The sequence below is a fragment of the Gekko japonicus genome, unplaced genomic scaffold (genome assembly GCF_001447785.1).
Source record: "Gekko japonicus isolate JY-2015 unplaced genomic scaffold, Gekko_japonicus_V1.1 scaffold842, whole genome shotgun sequence".
NCBI classification, from domain to species: domain Eukaryota; kingdom Metazoa; phylum Chordata; class Lepidosauria; order Squamata; family Gekkonidae; genus Gekko; species Gekko japonicus.
Window position 1 is genome coordinate 608,772 of NW_015160862.1, and position 24,757 is coordinate 633,528.

Below are 24,757 nucleotides of genomic sequence, written 5' to 3' on the forward strand. Positions count from 1 at the left end.
CAAGCCACCGCTGAACGTCTCTTGCGTTGAAAACTCCATGGGCTCACCATAAGTCGGCTGTCGTTGACTTCGGCGGCAGTGGCATGCTTGGAAATAAGTGAGGAGACCTTGCCCACGTAGATTAATGGAAAAGTGAATCAATGAAAGTGTCAACTTGAAGGTAACACTGAATGGGAGATTCCTATAGAGGATTTGTTCCTGAGGAAAGACCAGAAGTCTGAAACACTTAAATATCCGGAATAAGTGTTGAAAGAGAGACTGAGTCTGGAGCAGACGGCTATGTGTAATTTCATTGACCTGTGTATTTTTTCTGTGAAGGAATAATTAGTTGCTTTTCATTAAAGGTAAAGGTTCCCTTGCTCGAAAGCCAGTCGAATCCGAATCTAGGGTTGCGGTGCTCATCTCCGTTTCCAAGCCGAAGAGCCAGCGCTGTCCGAAGACGTTTCCGTGGTCATGTGGCCGGCATGACTAAACACCAAGGCGCACGGAACGCTGTTACCTTCCCACCGAAGTGGTACCTATTTATCTACTTGCAATTTCTTGCTTTCGAACTGCTAGGTTGGCAGGAGCTGGAACTAGAGACGGGAGCTCACTCCATCATGCCGCACCCGGGTCTCGAACTGCTGAACTACCGACCTTCCACAGCCTGCAGTTCAGCGTCTTAACCACTTGAGCCACCGCAGCTTCTTTAATGCTTTTCATTACCAGACACTAAATGATGTTATGGCTTTAATCTAGCCTCTTTCGTTATTGTATTGTTCTGTGGGCATCTAGCACACATCTGTATATATTTTTTCATACCAGACTGTGATCTGATGGAGAGAAAAAAAAGTTTATACTTCCAGCCGAGCGTTATCGGCAAAGTCCACCAATTGTGCAAACCGCCTCTTCCTTCGTGTTCGTATCTTTCACTCTACAGCAGCGAACCTCAGCGACTTTGAGGTCGCTGACCAAAGCCGTGATGGAAAAATAACCGAGAGGGCACAGGAAAATGCTTTTATTAGTAATCAGTCCAATAAATACAAAAGAAAATCTGAAGATGATTTCACGATGGGGAAAAGATCGACTTGACATGTACCGCCTCGATTCGACGGGAATTATTCCGATGCTGTGTCTTCGTCCACTAACTCAACCAGTGGAGCATGTCTGTTGGCCTGTGATCCCTCCTGGTAATGAACCTTCTTTATCACCCCAGCTTTTGAAGCCCGTATAGTATGCTGCAAAGGAAGAAGTATACTGTAAATCAGTCTTGATTTCTTGTTAACTCCAGCCCAGTGCGACATGACGTATAAATGAGTATCACACATGCAATCAGGGTTTAAAGTATGTAGAATATTTATACACTGAGTTCAGAATTCCTGAGAATTCATGCAATGGTGAGAAGGGTGGTTACCAGCACCTTAAAGCTCAAAAGAAAACAAAGGGGCTAATGTTCTTTAAAAATAACAACAACCCAGCAAATCTGTCTTAAATGCCCAAGTTAAATACTGGGGGGGGGGGGGGGGTTCTTATACCCCACCCTTCACTACCCGACGGAGTCTCGGAGCGGTTTACAATCTCCTCTCCCTTCCCCTCCCCACAACTGACAACTTGTGAGTGGGTGGGGCTGAGAGAGTTCTTTTCGAGGACTGCTCTTGAGAAAACAGCTCTGACAGAACTTGTGACTGACCCAAGGTCACACCAGCAGCTGAATGTGGAGGAGTGGGGAATCAAACCCAGTCCTCTCAGATTAGAGTAAAACCATACGATGGGTTACGTTCTACATAGTGAACAAGGATTTAGCTGCTGCGACAGGAGCGGCTGATGCTACGGCCAGATTTTCTGGTGGAATGCAGTGGACTCCACGGGTGGTGCGCTTCTCTTCCCCTTGGAGGCCGGGCCGAGCGCTCCGAGGCTAATTATTGTGAGTGAGCATGAGCCACGCAAAAATAATTATCTACCGGCCGGATCAAAAGTTAGTACAAGATATACGTCGCTAGGAGGAAAAAAGATTCAATTGTCATCGAGATGACCTACTACACAGCCTGGCTGCTATTTATACACGACCTGGCAACAGCTCAATGTGGAAGGAGGAGGAGGAGGAGGAGATTGGATTTATATCCGGCCCTTCACTTGGAGTCTCAGAGTGGCTTACAATCTCCTTTCCCTCCCCCTCCCCACAACAGACACCCTGTGAGGTAGGTGGGGCTGAGAGAGCTCTTTCCTGGACTGCTCTTGAGAGAACAGCTCTGAGAGAGCTTGTGACTGACCCAAGGTCACACCAGCAGCTGCAAGTGGAGGTGTGAGGAACCAAACTTGGTTCTCCCAGATTAGAGTCTGTGCACTTCACCACTACACTAAACTGGCTCTCCGGTATTGATTGGTTAAGTCCAACGGAGCAAGTGGTGTTTGAGGTGATCACCACCACTCAAGGAACCCAGCAGAGCCGATTCCCACCACGCCCTGCAAAGGTTTCGTGCCGACTACAGGGAGCGTTACCAGCACGAAAACGCAACAGTGCTTTCAGGGGCATTGTTGCGATGCGAAGAGCAGCCATGGCCTGTCACTGCAGGAACGGGACGGGAAGATTATCTTTAACGATCGAAGCGTTGTCGCGGCGCTCACCTCCATTTTCATCGCTATCATAACCACGAGTGGATCTCCGGCTTGGACTTTATCGCCGGCTTTCACAAACACCTACGGATTGAGAAGAGAGTGAGAACAGCTGAGGCAGGGTGTTACATTCCTACTACACAAGCAGCGCCAGGGTAGGGGTTCTCTGCAGATGAAGAGGAGGCAGACAAAAGATGCCTTGTGCAAAGCCGAACGAGAGAGACGGCTCCTGAGCGTGCTTCCCGGAAGGGGTTCCTCCGCCAGGGCACCATTTTAGGTGCGCCCGTGCCAATGGACTCCTAAGAATTTGACAACAGCATACAAAAAAAGAGAAGTGTTTCCACTGTGTGTTTCATGCCGGTACCAGGGAGACAGGAATGGGTCTATGCAACAGCAAACGTGCCTTTCCAGCCATGTTTAGTCATGCCGGCCACATGACCACGGAAACGTCTTCGGACAGCGCTGGCTCTTCGGCTTTGAAACGGAGATGAGCACCGCAACCCTAGAGTCGGACTCGGCTGGCTTTCGAGCAAGTGAACCTTTACCTTTAATGTGCAGAGGAGCCCAGGTGTTGGAGTCTTCCCCTTTGTCGTTGTTCCAAGAAGTATCTGCAGTGTTTACCTCTCAGTACTAAACGCAAGTTCAAACAGCAACGGCTAAGTTGCCGAAGCTGAATGAAGCACAAAGCCAGTTTGCATGAATCAGCCAGATCGCGTGGTTAAGCTTTTCTGGACTTCATAACGCCGGGGCCTGCAGGTTTGAACGCAGGGGTGGGGGTTCATCCTGCACCCAGAAAATGAGCAAGAGGGATAAGGGATGAACTTTGTCTTCTCATCAATATCATCTGTTTCCCCGCAGTGGCATTCATTCACAGGGAAGTATTCAAATATGACAACCAGTGTTGCCTCTAAGCTGAGTTGCTGTGAGCTAGCTCACAGTTTTTCAACCTCTGTCTCAGCTCAGGAAGGATGGCTCCAGAGCAAACTAATGTATGCAGTAGCCAAATGGCTTACTCACAGCTTTGATGGCTGTAGCTCACAAAGTAGAATTTTTGCTCACAAGATTCCACAGCTTAGAGGGAACATTGGTGACAACCTCTCAGCTGTAGCTCAAAAGCTTTTCCATGGGGTTTTGATGACTGTGTACACTGGCCTACCAAAGCGACAAAGGTACAAGCCGGGGAAACTGGGATAGTTGGGGAACCAGTGAAAAATCTCCGATGAAAGGGTTCCCCCCCCCCCTTTCAGATTGAGTGAAATGCTTTTTAAGACAAAAGTTTTAGTGACTCAAAATGTATATTTATGGACTTCATTTATACCGTACCTTTCTCCCCAACGGGGACCCCAATAGTCTTATGCTGTTCCCCTCTCCACGCAACAACCCTGTGAGGTAGGTAAGGCCAAGAGGGTGTGACTGGCCCCAGGTCACCCAGCAAGCTTCCATGGCAAAGTGGTGTCGAACTCATTTGTTATGAGGGCTGGATCTGACATAAATGAGACCTTGTTGAGCTGGGCCATGTGTGCCATAAAAGGTAATGCCAGATAGCGGAGATATAAACTTTATAAAGGACACAGGCAAACACAATTAAAGATTTTTAAAACTTTAAATAACACATTTTCAGTGAGTTCGACAACCCTGGCCCGGCTTTTGGCCATCTTTTCTACTGGAAAATTTAGGGAGCTCTGAAGGAAACTCCCATGAATCGCCTTTCTTTTAGAATGAGTGAAATGTGTCCAAACAGCACTGAGTGCGGCAATTTACAGCGGATGTATTTGCAATTTTGCTTGTAGGGAACGAAGTCACTGACACTTCTTAACACCCATAAATGTGCCAATTAATACTATGATTTCATATCCTAAGTCATATATGACGCATTCTATCTTGTTAAAGCAGCACAATGGGCTCAGGTTTGATAAGAAGAAGACGAAGAAGACGAAGAAGACGAAGAAGACGAAGAAGAGAAGGAGGAGATTGGATTTATACCCCCCCTTCACTACCCAGAGGAGTCTCAGAGCGGCTTACAAACTCCTTTCCCTTCCCCTCCCCACAACAGGCACCCTGTGAGGTAGGCGGGGCTGAGAGAGCTCTGACAGAAACTGCTCTTTTTTCATGAACAGCTCTTATCAGAGCTATGGCTTGCCCAAGGTCATCCAGCCAGGTGCAAGTGGAGGAGTGGGGAATCAAACCCGGCTCTCCCAGATTAGAGTCTGCGCACTTAACCACGACACCAAACTGGCTCCTAACTGGAAAGTAAGTGTACCACGTATTTCGATTTACCCCAGAAACAAAAAAGGTCGTGTTAGTGTTGTCTTTTTCCTCCGCTTTGGGAGAGCCCTGGATGTGTTGCCAACCTTCCCCTCTGTCCATGTGCACCAGCACTGAGACACGAGAGACCTGGGCAGTACACATGAACAACATGCTGCCACAGGGCATGCCCTGGAATCTGCTGGGAACAGCGGCAAGTAGGGTAGGGATGCCAACCTCCAAGTGGGGCCTGGAGATCTCTGGGAGTTACTACTGGACTCCAGACCACAGAGACCAGTTCTCCCAGGAGAAAGGGCCGCTTCAGTGGCTAGACTCTATGGCATTGTACCCTGCTGGAGCCCCCAAACTCCACCCTCTCCAGGCTCCACCCCCAAATCTCCGGGAATTTCCCAACCCAAAGATGGCAACTCTACAAATTTTCTTGGATAAAGCGTTTGAAAGCAGAGGCTAGCAGCAAACTAAGCTAGAATCTACTCAGGACCGACCACAGGGAAATTTCATCCAAACGTTAAGTAGGTACAGATGGTGAATGACCAAAAGTGCCAGACACACAGTGTGCCCAAGGCAGTGTTCCTTCTAAGCGGTGTCACAGTTTTCTAGCCTCCAGCGCTTACATTTTTGTCTTAGCTCGGGAAGGATGGCTCCAGAGCAAGTTAATTTATGCAGCAGCCAAATCACTCACTCGCAACTTTAATGCCAGTAGCTCACAAAGTAGGATTTTTGCTCACAAGACTGCACAGCTTAGAGGGAGTATTGGCCCAAGGTCCTTGTAAACTGTTTTGTTGCACTACTTATGGGGCCAAAAGCAACAGAAACAGCTGCCCATCTTGGAAGCAAATGCTTCCCCCCCCCCCGCCAGAATTACCTTTTCTATGGTCCCTGTCATGGGGGCCACGGCCCCGCCCGGATCTCCGGCTGCACTCACTCCAGATAAGTATTTTGGTACCGGGAGACCAATCTGCTCCCTGCCTTCCTAGAGGAAACAAAACCAGGCCACCATAGGTAAACATTTCAACACTTTTACGACTGACACAAAATGTCGCTTGCCCACATTCCGCAAGGACAGACGCTAATGGAACGGGTATCAAATACATGATTTTGTGACACAGCTTTTACATTCATCACAGAATCACTTTCATTCCCTTTAAGTCACCGTTACTGGAACAACAAGTACTGATCGCCAAACAGTGTTCTGAGAATACCATGAGAAATATTCCATTTTATCAACAGGACCGCAAAAGCAATGCAGAAGATTGCCAAGGTAATTTATTACGTCAGTCGGAATTTATTTCCCAGCCCTTACCTGTGCTGTGCTGACGATAATGGGAACGGCAACAACAAAACACAGTGTACAAAAAAAGCCACAGATCTTGAAATGATGCATGTGAGTTTAGTGACATGTTTTTTATTTTTATTTATTTATTTACTGAGATTTATATCCCATTCTACCCTGCAAGTGGGCTCAGAGCGGCTCACAACGTCAATAATTAAGCAGTTCCATAAAACACGGAATCATTAAAACTTTTAATCCCACCGTTTAAAATTTAAATAACATTACAGTAACCTGACAGGCAGCCTGGTGGTTAGTAATAGCCCGGCAAATGCTGAGTTTATGCACAGGAGCTCCTTTCCATATTAGGCCACACACCCCTAGTGTAGCCAATCCTCCAAGAGCTTACAGAGCTCTTCTTACAGGGGCTACTGTAAGCTCTTGGAGGATTGGCTACATCAGGGGTGTGTGGCCTAATATGCAAAGGAGCTCCTGCTACAAAAAGAGCCCTGCCCGGCACCAATAAATATAACATTGTCATGGAGTAACTGAGACAGTCTATTCTATTGGCTACAACTGTATAATGTGCCATGCACTTTCTGCTGTAGGATGAATAAGAAATCTATCTTCCCCTGTGAATAAAATTCTGGATACAGCTACTTCCCATTCCTAGAAAGCTCATGCAGATATGCAACTGTTTAGAACAGGGCTCCCCAACTGGGTGCCTGTGGGCACCCTGATGCCTGTCAAGCTTTACAGAAAGGGGTGGGGCCTTTGTAAGGCAGGGTTTGTTATTGGCTGTCTTCCGCCTTATGTGGCAGCCATTTTGGGATGGCACTCGCCGTCCTCTCTCAAAATTCCAGAGTCGCCCAAAGACTCAAAAAGATTTTTTGTTGTTGTTGTTTGGTCGCACAGTCGAGTCCGACTCTTCGCGACCCCGTGGACCACATCACGCCAGGCCCTCCTGTCTTCTGCCATCCTCCAGAGTTGGCTCAATTTCATGTTCATTGCATCGATAACACTGTCTAACCATCTCATCCTTTGCCGTCCCCTTCTTCTTTGACCTTCAAGATTGGGTACCCCGGATTTAGAATATCCTTCCCAATTCCCTCTCCCCTCTGCAGGAACAGAAAGTATGTGCCCTGGAGAGCCTTGTGCTCTGCCCATCAAGATCTGCTGGTTGTCCCAGCCAAAGGGACGTCTGCTTAGCCGGGGCCTTTTCTGCTCTGGCCCCGGTCCGGTGGAACATGTTCCTATCTGAGATCAGGGCCCTGCGGGACTTACTACCATTCCACAGGGCCTGTAACACAGAGCTGTTCCGACAGGCCTTTGGCTGAGGTGGCGGGCGTCCAATAAAGTCTCGCCCCCCCCCCTGCTGAAGTTTACCCTCTTTATGTGGCCCAGATTAAGAAGAATCATAGAATGTTAGAGTTGGAAGGGACCTTGCAGGTCATCTAGCCCAACCCCCCCTGCACTCTGCAGGAGCATAGCTGAAACATAGTCCTACAACATACCCGAAAGATGGTCGTCCAGCCTCCACTTGAAAGCATCCAGCAAAAGAGCGTCCAACCACCTCCCGAGGCAGACTGTTCCACTGCTCAACCACGCTGACAGTTAGGAAGTTTCTCCTGATATTTAGCCGGTAACGACTCCCTTGTCATTTCCACCCATTAGATCTAGTCTTGCAGTCGGGAGCAAGAGAGAATAGGTCCGCTCCATCTTCTACACGACAGCCCTTCAAATACTTGAAGACTGCAGTCATGTCCCCTCTAAGCCTTCTCTTTCCCAGGCTTAACATACCCAACTCTTTCAGCCTTTCCTCATAAGACTTGGATTCCATCCCTCTCACCATCCTGGTTGCCCTCTTCTGGACACGCTTGAGCTTGTCAACCCAAAACTGGACACAGTACTCCAGGTGAGGCCTGACCATAGCAGAATACAGCGGAACTACCACCTCCCTTGATCTGGACACGATGCTTCTGTTAATGCATCCTAAGATTGCATTAGCTTTCTTCATAGCCACATCGCACTGCAGGCTCATGTTTAGAACATGGCAACAGCTTGAAATCTATGCATGTGAATAGTGTGACCTGTTTTAATCTATGCTGTTTTAACTTTTAATTGTTTCGTAAATTATATTTAATATAGATTGAAATTTTTATGATGTCTTGATTTTGCTTTGGGACCCACCCTGAGCCCGCCTGCAGGGAGGGTGGAATATAAATGGAAATAAATAAATAAATACATAGAATAAAATGCATAACTGGGATTTAGTGGGACTTGGTCTCTCATGGCCGATTTATTCCCTGAGAGGTTCAGAACTGGATGGACAGCATTCTGTAATTGAAGCCATAAATTGTCGAGGATTATAGAAAGCTTGCGGGTTACTTGCTGAAAAAAAGAATTAAACATTTATTTAAACCCATCGTAGCTCACGGCTTCTATTGATCTAGCCACATTGCCATGGCTCGGAGTTTCGTTCCCTTGATAAATGAAGTAGAAAACGTTACCAGCGTGAAGAGGTAAATGGCATCGTCTGCAACGACCATCTTGGATTTATGAACGACCCCGTTTACTGAGCATCTGATGAAATCAGAGTTGTCCTCGCTCGAAAGGCCCCCACAAACGTGGAAAGACTGATCCTGGATCTGAAACACATGATGCATTCACAGCTTTTTACCATTTCTTTCTTTCTTTTTTAAATTAAACTGTTTATTGAAGATTAAAATAAAATGCAATGCAGTACTTAGTAAAGCATGAATGAAAAAACAATTACAAAATGATCATTAAGTCTGTGGTGAATCAAGGATTGCCATTACAAGTTATCAGCTGATTTTGACCTTATCATTCAAATAACTAAAAATAAAAACAAATGGAGTTCAAGCCAGTTTTAAAGATCCTTCAGCTACTTAATGGTAAAGATACAAGGGGTGTGAATCAATTAAGGGTGCTTTCTGTCATGTTCCTTCTAGGTCAGCAGAAGCATGTAGCCATGATGACCACTTGGTCATAACACTAGTAGAGGTAACCTGTCTATCTTGCTGCGCAATCCCGTCTGAGGGGCTTGTCCGGTAAAAAAATATTCCCATACCTTTTGGTACCACTGACGCATTGAGGGGAGCTCCCGTAATTTCCAATTTGAAGCAAGCACACTTTTTGCTGCTGCTGCTAAAGGCTTTTTACCATTTCTGAGCAAGCAAGCTGAGGATGGATGTAGAATTCTAGAATCATAGACTTGGAAAGGACCTCCAGGGTCATCTGGTCCAACCCCCCTGCACAATGCTGCAGAAGACACATTTCTTCCTCCATCAGTAATTTGACCAATAAGCGCACCCCACCTAACTCCCGTGCCCTGACCTGGATAGCCGAGGCTGGCCTGATTTGGTCAGATCTCGGAAGCTCGGCAAGGTCGGCCCGGGTTAGTACTTGGATGGGAGAGCACCAAAGAAGTCCAGGGTTGCTACGCAGAGGCAGGAAATGGCAAAACCACCTCTGTTCACAGGCCCATAGCCAGGAGGACTTTGTGACTTGGGGGGGGGGGGATTTTTCCTGGTGGGCAAAAAGAAAAGCCATTTGGCCAACAGAAAGCTGTTACCAGGATAGATCTCTAAATTGCAAGCTATCAACCACTTCAGATGACAGTTCTCAGCTGCTGCACGTTAATCACTTCTGCTAGCCTAAGCAACAGTTCTGTTAACAAGCTGGCAGGTGGGGGTGATGACTTCTACAGTCAAGAAAGCAAGCGCTTAGGCAGAAAAACTCTCTTAAAGGAGTCCAGTTCCTTGACACAGAGTTAGAAGGGACCCTAGAGGTCACCAACTCCAACCCCCTTGGCTCAGTGTGGGAATTAGTCAACTACAGCACCTTACTCTGCTTAAAGGAGCACATGCCTTTTACAAAATGTTTAAAAATGATTGAATCATTTACAGGAGAAATTCTTGTGGGGCAGTGCTTTTAAGAAAGGGGGCGGGAGCCCCCAAAAGCCCCACCGTAGCTAGGGGCCTGGCTCTTCACCTCTTGCCTTGAAAACCCCAAGAGAGCTGCGATCTGATGGCACTTTATAAACACATACACACCAACCCCCGCAGGTGACAACACAGGAGCGTATGTCCTTTCCATGCCCACACATACAGTGCAATCCAAAGCAAAGTTACACCACTTGAAGCCCATCAACTTAAATGAGCTCAGAAGGGTGTAATTCTGGTTAGGATGGCAATGGCAGACACTCATCCCCACCAGAATCCCACAAACTGCACAGTCAGGGCTTATGTCTCTCCGAACGTCAGCTCCTGCTCTTCCCTTCCGGCTCAGTGAAACACCTTCTGAAACGCTGGGGAATTTATTTACTTATTTAAAACATTTATTAGCCGCCTCTCTTCCATACAGAGCTCGAGGCGGCTCACGAACATATACAAGACACACAGAATAAAATACATCAGAAACATAAACCCCACATTTGAAATCACGACTCAGGACTGCTACTCAACCACTTGGGAGTCCTAAATAAAACCATCTTCAGCTGCCTCCTAAAGATCAAAAATGGGGGGGGTGGGGCAGGGGCAGGCACACCTCCCTGGGGAGACTGTTCCATAATCGTGGGGCTGCCGCTGAAATGGCCCTCTCTCCTGTACCCCCCAAATGAGCTTCTTCGGCTGATGGGACAGAGGGTCTCTCCCTGTGGTCTTAATTCTTAGACAGGAACGTGTGGGAGAAGATGGTCTCAGGGCTCTTTTTGTAGCAGGAACTCCTTTGCATATTAGGCAACACACCCCTAATGTAGCCAATCCTCCGAGAGCTTACAGAGCTCTTCTTACAGGGGCTACTGTAAGCTCTTGGAGGATTGGCTACATTAGGGGTGTGTCGCCTAACATGCAAAGGAGTTCCTGCTACAAAAAGAGCCCTGCCGCCCCCCCTCCTTCTGCACTGTCACACCATACAGCGAGGGGAAATTCTCTTATCTAGGATTCCTCTCTTTCCTGTTTTTGCAAAGAACTTTGAGAAATGCAAGGGGGCACGCCTAGGCCCGGCTGATCCGTTTTACAGACACATAAGCAAGCACGTGTGATTGCACAAGGGCTCCAAGCACTGTTCAGAAGGCAGCCCTGCAAGAGATGAGTCAGAACTTCTCTGTGGAGCAAGACCCGCCTCGTGGCTTCCGTGGCTGACCCCCACCACCGTTTTCTTGGCCAAAATCCCTTGAGTTAAGTCAATGACTCCTCCTTGGAGGATACACACAGAGAGGCAGGACTCGGGGAAAGAAAGACCTTGTGGGATTTCAAAGAAGGTCCCCCCCCCGTGACCCCTCCTGAAGAACATCTCATTACATTTTGGAGACTTTTACCTGCATGTGGTATGACCCGTCGTGATTGTAGGTTATAGCTACGTTCACATCTGTTTAAAACAAACAAACAAAAAAGTTTAGACAGTCAATTAAAAATTACTAAAATAAACATACCAACTCAACACAGGACTACCCAATCAGTACAGCTAACCTATATAACATGTAACAATCTAATCAGTAGGCTTTTGACTTTTTAAACCTCCCCCCCCAACTCTAGTTCCAGCTCCTGCCAACCTAGCAGTTAGAAAGCAAGACATTGCAAGTAGATAAATAGGTACCACTTCGGTGGGAAGGGAACAGCGTTCCGTGCGCCTCGGTGTCTAGTCATGCCGGCCACATGACCACGGAAACGTCTTCGGACAGCGCTGGCTCTTCGGCTTGGAAACGGAAATGAGCACCGCAACCCTAGAGTCGGATTCGACTGGCTTTCGAGCAAGGGAACCTTTACCTTTATCCCCTCAATAAATGCAATAAAGACTTAGGATCAGATACCCCCAATCCATTATATTTAAAAGCTTCACACCATCTCCTATTTGCCTAAAGTAGGGGAAATGCCCTGCCCTGGATAGCCCAAGCTATCTATCCGGGATGATCTTGTCAAATCTTGGAAGCTAAGCAGGGTCGGCCCTGGTTAATACTTGGATGGGAGACCGCCAGGCACTCTAGGGTCGCTACGCGGAGGCAGGCAATGGTAAACAACCACTGAATGTCTCTTGCCTTGAAAATCCGACAGGGTGGCCACAAGTCAGCTGCAACCTGATGGCACTTTCCACCAAGGAAAATGCTCGTTTTCCCTTACTGGAGTAAACGGCAATTTTAAAGAGTGGTATGTGATTCAGAGCAGGAAAATCTAAGCTGTGGAGTCTTGTGAGCAAAAATTCTACTTTGTGAGCGACTGGCATTAAAAGTGGTGAGCGGGCGATTTGGCCACTGCATCAATCAGTTTGCTCTGGAGCCATCCCTTCCTGAGAGGAGACAAAAATGTGTGAGCCGGAGGCTAAAAAACTGTGAGCTAGCTCACACTGACTCAACTTAGAGGGAAAATCATGGCCTTGATATAACTAAGGGCTATAATAGGATAAAAAGGTGTGCATACGGTGCTGTGGAAAAACACTGTTTCTCTTCAGAGGGGAAGAGGGAAGAACAGAATGATATAGAGCAGCTGTTTTTGGCAGAAGGGAAAAAGGTGGCCATGGGAGGAGGTGACAACACAAAACAACAAACCCACAAAACCTGTTTACCAGAAACAAAAGGGAAAGGACTGTGCACAACATGCAATTCCAAAGTGCCTTCAGTGAACCGGAAAAAAACCGTGGGCTGGTTCCAAAGTATCACAAACAGCATTCTCTGCTTGTAGAAAAGAACTTTCCTGCTCCCCCCCCCCCCGCTTGCATCCCCCTGCACTGCCCTGTCCCTGGGAATAAAAAAAAACCGGGGGGGGGGGGGGCGGTCAAGGGAACCCCAAGGCATTGTGCAATATATAGTGGGAGGCTAAAACAATCAAACAATTTGCTAACAGAGGGTGAACTTTGGATCCAACCCAGCTTTCCTGCTGGTGATAAAGGAGGAAGGAGTAGTCCCCTTTGACGTCCAAAAAAGCTCTGCTTTGGGACCAATGGGCCTGCATGCACGGCAGTCACATGGGGTGGCGCCGATAGTAAGGAAGAGAACTTGGCACGCCCGAGTGAAAAAGTTGGCTGGATCCAACCTCATGGGGTCAGATCTAGGCTAATTTTTCCAATAGCGGAACGGAACTTCCTTCCCTGCCTCTTCTCCTCCCGCTGACCTCCACTAAATGCTCCTAGGGGACAGGGTACCCTGAGGAATGACATCTTGCAGGATGAAGGGGAAGATAATTGACAATTCACTCTGGATCCAACCCCAGGTCTCCAGACCCAAGTCTCTCTTAGCTTCACCTTACAGTGGGAGGGCTTCTAGTGGCCCCACTGCTGGACCTCCTGATGGCACCTAGTATTTTTGGCCACTGTGTGACAGAGTGCTGGACTGGATGGGCCACTGGCCTGATCCAGCATTGGCTTCTCTTATGTTCTTACTGGCTATTCTGCTTTATCACTCCTTCTCCACCAGCTGTTGGGCTGGATCCAGCAACTGGTCAGCAAAAGGTGCTGATAGTCAGAGATTTTTCCCACATCCCCCTCCCCACAGAAGTCTCCTCTGACCCCAGGGAAAACAGATTCCCAGGGTCATAGGATCTTTGGGGACTGATCAGGTTAGAGGGTCGCAATGCAGAGGGAAAGAAAATCACCCTTCCCGTCTCTTCTGCTAATGGAGCTATGCAGACGGAAGAGGGAGCAGAAGGTAATATTCCCCGTCTTTTCCATCTAACTTAGACCGTAAGCTCTCAATCTTTCACTTAGGTCACAGCAAATGGGCTCTTCTCCACTCTCATTTTTTAAAATCTCTTGTGCATCCCTATTGCTTCAGGGTTCCCACCCCCCTTTTTTTCCACGTGCGTTTTGCTCCCCCTAGTCGTTGATTCAATATAACGTCACCATATTTCCGGCATAGTTCCCTACACTTTAAAACTGCAGGTAAATATGCCAGAGATATAGTGACGTAATATAAAATTGACCACTAGAGGGTGCAAAAACATATGGACAAGAAAAAAAGGAAGCAATTAGGGATGTGATGAAAATGAGAGTGCAGAAGAGCCCAAACCATATACTGCATGACCAACTAAAGGTCACCTTGCCATCTGTGGTATCCCCTCTTTGGAACACCTTGCCGAGAAGGGCTCAGCTACCTGCATGCAGGAGGCTGATTAGGGCCTTCCTTCTGCAGAAAGCTGTTATGGCTTGACTGTTTTACGGAAGGTGACAGTTTTGGGGCTTCATCTGTCCATTGCACTCATTCTTGTCTTATTAGTCTGTTTTATTGTAAGCTGTTCCAGTGGCTTTTTTTAAAACCGGGGAGTAGGATAGAAACATACGTAAGAAACACAGAAGCAGCAGCAGCAGCATAGACAAAGCTGGGCTTTGCAAGAGAAGATGGGCTTCTATGGAAGTGAAAATAAAATGGGACAATAGCAGCAAAAGACATGCCGAGTGCCACATCAGTCAAGAAGTGCCGAGTGATCTTTGCGAGTTGCTCCAGTGTACAAGGATAACAACACGGTGTCGGTATTCATATCTCTTTGTCTTCCTATGCACAAACCAGAACAAAACTCGTCAATCAAATTGCCTTTCCTCACCGTTAAAGCCACTTACTGTTTTCACCGTCTCGAAGAATCAGGTTTCTAACGTAGGGTATGTTTAGTCTTCTGCCGCTGCTGGATGCAAATGGTGAGAACTTATCTAGAATGTGTTTTTAAGAAACGCACAGTTTACACTTTACAAACAACAGATTAGAAACAAACAAACACACCCGGCAACACCCGTCCCAAACATACACGTCCCGATCCAGAGCTCTGTCACCCATGGTCAGTCCTGCCTGCGGCAGCTGTACCAAGCCTCAGCCATCATGTTTCGAAAGCAGCCTTGTTACAAAGCTGAACTCCCAACTCAGAGAGATGGAAAACCACAGCAAGACCTGGGGCTTCGTTGTCGAGACCCGTGAGGCGATGCAGATATGTCTCCATGACATAAGGGTTAAACATAGAAACTCGGGGTACAGCAATAGAGTACAGTAAATACAGAATAAATTGCTGAAAAAGTTCACTAAGATATATACAAAGATATTCAATGAAGAATGTAAATTTCTCAAATTTCCATGATGTAATTTAATACTTGTTTTCAACAGGTGCCAACAGATGTACAGCACAGGAACAGGACGAACACTTCTCGAGTGTATCTGCGTTCGTTTCGAGAATGGTCTTTGTCAAACTTCAATTTTCAATGGACTTCTCACAATTTAATTCACCACAAGGGTATCCATACGTTCAGAATGGCTCACACAGCTCCTATACACACAAGTTCTTTCCCATGGACAACAAGGGAACAGCTTCCAAGAAGAAACCCACTACAGGCACAAATGCTATCAAGACAATGTTCCATGTCACCGAATTATCTGGCTCTGGAGAACTCCAGATATGTTGTAGCCCCGGCTGCTTATCTTTTGTTACTGGAGACTCCAACCCATATGGAGGGGCATTCTTTCTAGCCAGATGGCACGAGTGCTTCCCCCCGCAGAGGCGGAGGGGCGATATAAAAAGACCCCTAGGTCAGTGAGGGTTTGCCCGTGTGGAGCTGGGTGTGGTTGATACAACCGAACATGTTTTGCTTCACTGCCGGTTCTATCAGGAAATTCGCACAAAGATTATTTCCCCTTTGCTCAGAAGGTATCCGGGCTGCTCTGACCCCGAGTTTACCGGGATGCCTCTTATAAGGGCTAATCCTCGGATTACAGCTCTCGGCCTAAGGTTTTTCGCAGCTGCTTGCAAAATCCGCCAGGAAATCTTATGTAGCATAATGGAATTTTAACAATAATTATTATTTTTAACTTGTAGTACTGTACATTTATATATTTTATATATCTTATATATATTTAATATTGGACTAATTCCCTGTAATTCATATACATAATCCATCTGCACTACTTTTATGTGACTTGTGCTGGTTTTCCGCCGTTTCAATAAACTGAAACATATCTCAGTCTAGACTATGTTCCATGTCATTCTATCCCGCACCTGCCCAAATTAGGTTCTGAAATCTTCCTTTACAATTTAGTTGCTCTTGCTGTGAAGGGTGGGGGGTGTATGGAGGCCTCCAAGGAAGACCAGGGTCATGGCGCAGAGACAGGCAAGGGCAAACCACCTCTGAACGTCTCTTGCCTTGAAATCCCCATGGGGTCACCATAAGTCAGCTGTGACTTGACGGCACACACAAACATCACACACCCTTCTTCACAAGGGTAAGAGGCACGATAGGGTTCTAAAAGGGAAACGCTGACTCAAGCCTTACCTTCGGAGTGCATTCCAAAAGCATCTGTTGCCGTTTTCTCTCTCAGCAGGAGCCCGAAGGCCACCTGACACAGGGCCACTTTCGATACCGCCTCTTTGGGCGGGAAGAGTTCATCGTAGTGTTGAGGGATGAAATTGGTGTGAACGTTCCCGGCCTCGAACTCCGGGTGGCCCGCGAGACTCAGTAAGAAATCAATGTTGGTGCTCAGCCCGACAATCTGAAGGGGGGGGGAGGGGAGAGAAGCACTAGATGAGAATAGAGATTCAGGCGACGACTTTCCACTCATACATCCTTAGAGATGTAAAATTTCCGAAAATGTTGAAGCTCGGGAAAAAAGACGGGTTTTTCCCTTTTTTGGGGGGGGGGGGGGGATCCGGAAAAAACGGAAATTTTCGGAAAAATTGAAAAAAATGCTACATTAGCATTTCTTTTGTCTTTTCTAGATTGAAAGTCATTCTGTTACTCTAGGAACATAAAACATGACTATGGACATTTTTACTTGGCATGAAATTATCACAACTAGCATATTAAAAATATAGTGTATCCAAACAATTATTACAAACAGAATACCCACCCACATGCAAAAACAAAACTGAAACTTTTTAATTTTCTTCTGACAATCGCACCTCCTAAAGGAAGAAATGCATCTTGCATTGGAGAGTTCAGTTTGTAACCTAGGACTTGCTTGTCCTCAGTGCACAGAAATTAGATCAATCTGATACCATATATAGATATTTTAGAAATGATTTGAAAAATATTGGAACGCCTTGTCTTAAAATATATTATTCATCATGTTAAAATAAAACATTCCATAATCAATTTCTTTTCTTTTCTTTTTTCAATTTTTCGGAAAAAAACCAAAAAGGCTTCAGGAAAAAAACGGAAAAAAAGTTTTCCCCCCGAATTTTTCCGGTTTTTTTCCGGGCCTTCACATCTCTATACATCCTACAGGCATTTATAAATGGGATGCCCATATCTGAATGCCTCATTAAAGAAGTGTTTCTTAAATGTCTTGTACCGGCAGGGATTTAAAGGCATGTTCCACACTGAACCACAGCAACCCCCAGGAGCCCTTCTGCATGGGCAGAAAGCTTTTTTGGAAGCCGAGGGCCTCTCTCTGCTAGACCCAACCTGCTGCGGGAATCTTGCCAGTGTTTGGGGCTGGTGGTCTTGGGTTTTTGCCACTAGACAACGGGCGTGAACTGAAACACAGGCAGCATTCAGAAGTGGTTAGCATGTCTGTATGCGGCCGACTCAGAGGTTAAGACGCTGAGCTGCAGACCGGAAGGTCGGCAGTTCGAGACCTGAGTGCCGTGTGATGGAGTGAGCTCCCGTCTCTGTCCCCAGCTCCTGCCAACCTAGCAGTTCGAAAGCAAGAAACTGCTTCGGTGGGAAGGGAACAGCGTTCCGTGCACCTCAGCGTCTAGTCATGCCGACCACATTACCACAGAGAAGTCTTCGGACAGTGCTGGCTCTTCGCTTTGAAAACGGAGATGAGCACTGCCCACTAGAGTCGGATTCAACTGGCTTTCAAGCAAGGGAGACCTTTACCTTTTTATGCTGCCCAGCCCAGAAATTCTGGTTAGTGAGAGGACCACAAATGGGGATTCTTAACCAGATGTGAATCCTGCTTTCTGGTCTAATGTTTCTAGTCTAGTTCCATATACAGGAACCCTAGTTTAATCCTGGCTTGTTTGGTAGCACTGCCCCAGGGCACAGAGCCACAGTGCCAGGGTGGCATAAAACCGCCTTTGCCACTCCTGCAGCCACTGGCTCTCAATAGCAGCCAACAAACTGGAATTTCCAAGCAGGCTGGTTCATTCTGACGGTCCGCTATACTAAGTGTGATAAATTCAATAAATTAAATTCAATAAACTGGTTTAAATTAGCCGCAGTTAATCCTCCCTATTTCATTTATACCCAGCTTCTCTCCCCAGTGGAGCAGTGACTCACGAAAGCTCCTCCCCGGCCACATATTTTGTTAGCCTTTAAGGTGCTGCTGGACTCCGGCTCTTTTCTTCTTGTACTCACGTTATACTGCCGAAGGCCGTATCTTAACTTCCTTAGGGCTGCTCGACGATCCTCTGCCCAAACCACTAATTTAGCGATCATGGGGTCGTAGTGTATGGAAACCTCATCTCCTGCAACAGAAAGGCACGGAAAAGCGAATTTAATTAGGAAGAGTTCCGTTTACACACCATCCTGTTCAGGTGACGTCTTGGGAAGGGGCAAACTAGGAAGCCCACTCTTAAAAATATGCAAAAGAAGAAGAAGATATTGGATTTATACCCCGCCCTTCACTACCCAAAGACGTCTCAGAGCGGCTTACAAACTCCTTTCCCTTCCCCTCCCCACAACAGATACCCTGGGAGGTAGGTGGGGCTGAGAGAGCTCTTGACAGAAATGGCTCTTTTTCAAGAACAGCTCTTGTCAGAACTACGGCTTGCCCAAGGTCATCCAGCCAGGTGCAAGTGGAGGAGTGGGGAATCAAACCCGGTTCTCCCAGATTAGGAGAATTTAACCAAATTAGGAGCGCACTTAACCACTACACCAAAACCCTCCCTGCTTTCAGTAGCGACTCCCGTTTTATTTAATGTGATTGTATATCACTTCTGGTGGGTTGAAATTTGTACTGTTCGATGGGTGGAACCAACAGAAGACTGGAGCTCTCTGGGAAGATCTGCACTGATCTTTTAAGAGCCGCTGGCAATTTCTGAGCGGGGGTACGGCCACCTCAGCTTCTCCGCACGACATGCTGCCTGCTGGTTCACTCCCTGTCCTGGAGAATGACGATTGTTATGAGATATTTATACCCTGCTTTTCTCCATCATGTGGGGTATAAATGAACTGAGCAAACAAGCAAACAATGGAGACCTTCAGCGGCTTACAACATGATCCCCCTGCCCTCCCCAATTTTATCCTAAGAACCACCTTGTGCGGTCTGTTGGGTGGAGAGAGGGAGCAACTGGGCCAAAGTCACCCAGCAAGGTCCCACAGGACAGCAGAGATCTGAACCACTGATTAAAACATAGAATTCGGTGTCAGAGGATGTAATGATGGCCATAGGTATAGACAGCTTTAAAAGGGGATGACACATAAAGAGCTGCGGTGGCTCAAGGGGTTAAGACGCTGAACTGCAGGCTGTGGAAGGTCGGTAGTTCAGCAGTTCAAGACCTGAGTTGCCGCATGACGGAGTGAGCTCCGGTCTCTGGTTCCAGCTCCTGCCAACCTAGCAGTTCGAAAGCAAGAAATTGCAAGTAGATAAATAGGGACCACTTCGGTGGGAAGGGAACAGTGTTCCGTGCGCCTTGGTGTCTAGTCATGCCGGCCACGTGACCACGGAAACGTCTTCGGACAGCGCTGGCTCTTCGGCTTGGAAATGGAGATGAGCACCGCAACCCTAGAGTCGGACTCGACTGGCTTTCGAGCAAGGGAACCTTTACCTTTATACATAAAGAACGTATGGTCAAATGGATGCAAAATGTATAGATTATATGGAATGTGAGTATTAAGTGGACTAAATCTGTTTCGTTTAAAGAAAACGTATATAAAATGTTCTACAGATGGCACCTAACCCCAGATAGGTTAGCCAAGATGTATAAAAACTTGAGTAACAAATGTTGGAAATGTTAACAATCATGTGGGATCATACGATCACATGTGGTGGACGTGAAAAAAGGTTCATAAATATTGGATTGGAGTACATACTCTCTTACAGTCAGTGCGGAATATCACAATACCTTTTAAGCCAGAGATATTCCTGTTAAACTGTTTACCAGATGACTTTGGTAAGAATCACAGATACTTTATGTTATATGTTGCAACAGCAGCCAGAATTTTATTTGCAACAGCACGGAGGACACTGAGAATCCCAACGCTTTATGAGTTAATAACAACGATTATGGATTGTGCCAAAATGGACAGACTCACAAATATATTAAAAGGAGAAATGGAAGAAGAATTCATGGGACCGTGGAGGTCGCTTTATGACTGGTTAAGACACAAGTACTGAGAAACGAAGATTAAATGAAGAACAACTAGAATGATGGCTATAATAGCTGTGAAGCTTTCATGAGAAGCTTTGCATGCAGAATGCTAAATTGGACTTTTTAAATATATCTCTGTATCTTTCTTTCCCCTTCTTTCCCCTCTCCCTCTTCCTATGTATAAACGAATAAAATTCTTTAAAAGGGGGGGGATTATACAGATTCATGGAGGATAGGTCTATCAGTGGCTACCAGTCATGAGGTCTAAAGAGAATCTCTGCGTTCAGAGATAGTCAACCTCTGAATCCCAGTGCCAGGAAATAGCACCGGGGAAGTCATCAGCTTCTATGCCCTATTGTTGGCCCTCCAGAGGAACTGGTTGGCCACTGTGTGAGACAGGATGAAGAGAAGAGACTGGATTTGTACCCTGCCCTTCACTTGGAGTCTCAGAGCGGCTTATAATCTTCTTTCCCTTCCCTTCCCCTCCCCACAACAGACACCCTGTGAGGCAGGTGGGGCTGAGAGAGCTCTTTTGAAGACTGCTCTTGAGAGAACAGCTCTGAGATAACTTATGACTGAACCAAGGTCACACCAGCAGCTGCATGTGGAGGAGTGGGGAATCAGCCCCGGTTCTCCCAGATTAGAGTCCGCCCTCCTAACCACGACACCGAACCCTACAGTGTTGCCGTAAATCAGCTCTGACTTGGCAGCATCTTCCTCCACCGCCACCGCCGCCGCCACCAATAAAGTGCTGGAGAAAACTACATTTGAGCTCGAAAAGGCTTCCTCTTGACACCTCTTCCCGGTGAGGGTTTTCCAGTTTTACCTTGTCTTACCCCAGTTTCTATCCGGGTGCAGCTGTCGGCGGGTGGCGTGGACATGTGCAACAAAGGACCGGCGCCTGGCATGAAGTTGTTGTCGGGATCTTCGGCGTAGATCCGGGCTTCAAATGCATGTCCCTTGAGCGAGATCTCTTCCTGAGTCAAAGGGAGCTTCTCTCCGGCGGCAACCTGTGAAGGGAAGCAAGAGGAAATCCTGATATCAAAGGATCGTGGATAAATAATAGAGTAAAAACTGAAGTATCTGTTCTAAAAATCCCTGAATAGGTAGAATAATTAACGTTTACACCACGGTTGGAAGAATTACACCCGCTGTCCTACATGGGGCACATCTTAGACTCACCGCTGCATTGGTATAGTAAACCCTACATCAAATGGGCACGTGCCCATGCAGCTGGTTGCTGGGAGCATGTGCCAGCTGTACTCCCCCTCCCTTCTCAAACAGAGAATACCAGTTAAGGAATTAACTACAGCTACAATGTTCCCTCTAAGCTGTGGAGTCTTGTGGGCAAAAATTCTACTTGGTGAGCGACTGGCATTGAAGTTGTGAGCGAGCCATCGGGCTGCTGCATAAATGAGCTTGCTCTGGAGCCACCCTTCCTGTGTGAGGACAAAAAGGTGTGAGCCGGAGGCTAAAAAACTGTGAGCTGGCTCACACTAACTCAGCTTAGAGGGAGCACTGCTTGTGACATACGAATGCAAGTGCACGGGTTAACCGGAGTTCGCATTCTCCACAAAATCCCGGTGCGGAAGGAAGAGGAAGGACAGATTCTCGTTAAACCGGATGAATGCATTGGAACGTCACGGTTCGTTGTGGTAAAATGTCTACATGGGATTCTCCGTGCGAGAAGGGAAGCGGGATGAGCACGGCGTGCATGCCAGCCAGGCGGATGCAGGTGCTGGTTTAACACAGACACCCGATGTCTCAGTGTAGCCTGAGTAAGTCACGGCTTTCAATCCCGTTCTCACGCTGGAACTTAAAAAGACCGTCTTCCACGGCTAAAGCAGATCAGGCTCTCCCAATCTCAAGTTACATTTTATGCTTCCAACTATTAACTGATCCCCCACCCACCCTATTCCATCTTGACCTGGATAGGCCAGACTAGCCTGATCTCATCAGATCTCAGATACTAGCAGGGGCTGCCCTGGCTAGTATTTGGATGGGAGACCTCCAAGGAAGTCAAAGAATCACAGAGCTGGAAGGTACCAAAGAGGCCATCTAGTCCAACCCCCAGCTCAAAGCAGGATCAGCCTAGAGCAGGGGTGGCGAACCTATGGCACGGGTGCCAGAGGTGGCACTCAGAGCCCTCTCCGTGGGCACGCGTGCCATCACCCCAGCCAGGCCCAGACCATCATTAAAGTGTCGAATCCTCTGCCAAATAATTTTAAGTAAATGAAAGCATTTGGGATTGCTTTCCTTACTTTGTTTGGATCATCTTCAGTTAATGTATGAGTTGTTTTTTCTAAAGTAAAACCTCCGTATTCAAGTTAAATTGCTGTGTTGGCACTTTGCGATAAATAGGTGGGTTTGGGGTTGCAGTTTGGGCGCTCGGCCTCTAAAAGGTTCGCCATCACTGGCCTAGAGCATCCCTGACAAGTGTTTGTCCAGCCGCAGCTTAAAAACTGCCAGGGTGGGGGAGCTCACCACCTTCCTAGGCAGCTGATCCCACGGTCCAGGGTCAGCATGCAGAAGCAGGCCAATGCAAACCACCTCTGACCATCTCTTGCCTTGAAAACCCTCAGGGGGTCGCCGCAAGTCCGCTGTGACTCGATGGCACTTCCCACCAGCTTCACCCTACTCCAGGGAAAGGGGGACACTCCATGCTGCCTGCAAAGAGCTAACCCTTGATCTCACACCGCTGCCACTGACATTAGGGTTTATTCTACACTGTTAGCAAAGCAGGGAAGAGGAGGGAGGAGGAAAATGCAGAGTCGCCCAGGCATATTTTGGAGACGATCCAACCCAACCCCTCTTCATTCCCTGCTCAGTTCGGAATGAGCCCGGGCAGGAGGAGTAAGAATGCGGTGATCATCCGAGGAGGATATCCTGCATAGGCAGGAAGGGCTGCTGGGACGTCGTAACCTTTGCACTGATGCTTCCTGTCCTTTCGTCGGGAAGTCCTTACCCTCAGCTGCCACTCCACCAGGTCAGTCCCCGTGACCATCTCCGTAACCGGGTGCTCCACTTGCAGCCGGGTGTTCATCTCCATGAAGTAGAAGTTGTGCTCACCGTCCATGATGAATTCTACCGTTCCTGGAATATTTAAAGGAAGGGAACAGTTCACGGAGGCGGGAATGTCTTTCCCAGGTAAGTCCGGGAGTAACATAAACCCCAGCATGATTTCATTGTCCCTGGCACAAAACTCATCTTAAATGAAATACAAAATCATCATCATCATCATCATCATCATCATCATCATCATCATCATCATCATCATCATCATCATCATCAGGGGTCATTTCCTGCAGGAGCGCACAGGAGCGGAGCTCCGGCAGTAAGGAACTCAGGGGGTGGGCACATGCAACAAGCCCCGCCCCATGCTCCCAGCAGCCCTCAGTCGGGCCATGAGGAACAAGAAGCAGCCTGGTAAGTTGCAGAGCCCCCCCCCGCCCCGCCTTCAGGTACAAGCTCTCCCTCCTCTGTGAGGGCAGATCTGCACGTCCCCCCCCCCAATAGCTAGCAATCCAAAAAGAGTCCAGTGGAGCCTGAGCGGTGGGTGTTGCCTTCTGACACACTTCCGGTGATGTCAGGGGTGTGTGGCATATGCAAATAAGTTATGCTTAATAATAATAATAATAATAAAAATAGAATTCAGTGAGCTTCAAAATCCTCCAGGAAGAACACAACCCCGCGTCTAGGTGGCATAAGAAGAGCTGTGCTGGGTCAGACCAAGGGCCCATCTAGTGCTGCGTTCCGTTCACACGGCGGCCAAAAGCTGCCCCAACAGCATCCTCCCACCCGTGCCCCCAGCGACTGATACAAAGAAGCATCCTGCCTCCAGTACTGGAGGGAACAGGTATCCATTGTAACGAGTGACCATTATTTGTCTTTCAAATATCAAATTATAAACAGCCTTAAAAGGGGATTTAAGAGATTCGAGGATGATAACTCTGTCGGTCGATACTAGCCACAGTGACTGATGGGAACCTCCCCATTCAGAGGCACTAGTCCTCTGAATCCCAGAGCCAGGAGGTAACATCAGTGGGAAGATCTCAGCCTCTCTGCCCTGTTGTTGGCCCTCCAGAGGAACTGGCTGGCCACGGTGTGAGTGAGACAGGATGCTGGACTAGAGGGACCACTGGCCTGACCCAGCAGGGCTCTTGTTATGCTCTTACGAAGACCTCGGTCTCTCTGCTCTGTTGTTGGCCGTCCAGAGGAACTGGCTGGCCACTGTGTGAGACAGGAGGCTGGACTAGAGGGACCCTCAGTGGTCTGACCCAGCAGGGCTCTTCTTATGCGCTTATGAAGGCCTCAGCCTCTCTGCCCTGTTGTTGGCCCTCCAGAGGAACTGGTTGGCCACTGTGTGCGACAGGATGCTGGATGA

At 47.6% G+C, this 24,757-nt stretch overlaps 1 protein-coding gene across 1 annotated transcript in view; it reads right to left on the bottom strand.

Moving 5' to 3' along the window:
* Positions 1 to 988: 988 nt before the first annotated feature.
* The window catches only part of MCCC1 (methylcrotonoyl-CoA carboxylase 1), a 44,053-nt gene continuing 20,284 nt past the window's right edge, over positions 989 to 24,757 (bottom strand). The window contains exons 10-19 of the mRNA XM_015421907.1: positions 23,339 to 23,466; positions 21,200 to 21,383; positions 18,419 to 18,528; positions 16,388 to 16,604; positions 14,696 to 14,782; positions 11,469 to 11,518; positions 8,638 to 8,775; positions 5,723 to 5,830; positions 2,605 to 2,676; positions 989 to 1,217 (exon numbers count right to left, since the gene is read on the bottom strand). Of these exons, the coding sequence (XP_015277393.1) occupies positions 1,098 to 1,217; positions 2,605 to 2,676; positions 5,723 to 5,830; positions 8,638 to 8,775; positions 11,469 to 11,518; positions 14,696 to 14,782; positions 16,388 to 16,604; positions 18,419 to 18,528; positions 21,200 to 21,383; positions 23,339 to 23,466 (1,214 nt within the window). The 3' untranslated portion in view covers positions 989 to 1,097. The remainder of the gene's footprint in view (positions 1,218 to 2,604; positions 2,677 to 5,722; positions 5,831 to 8,637; positions 8,776 to 11,468; positions 11,519 to 14,695; positions 14,783 to 16,387; positions 16,605 to 18,418; positions 18,529 to 21,199; positions 21,384 to 23,338; positions 23,467 to 24,757) is intronic.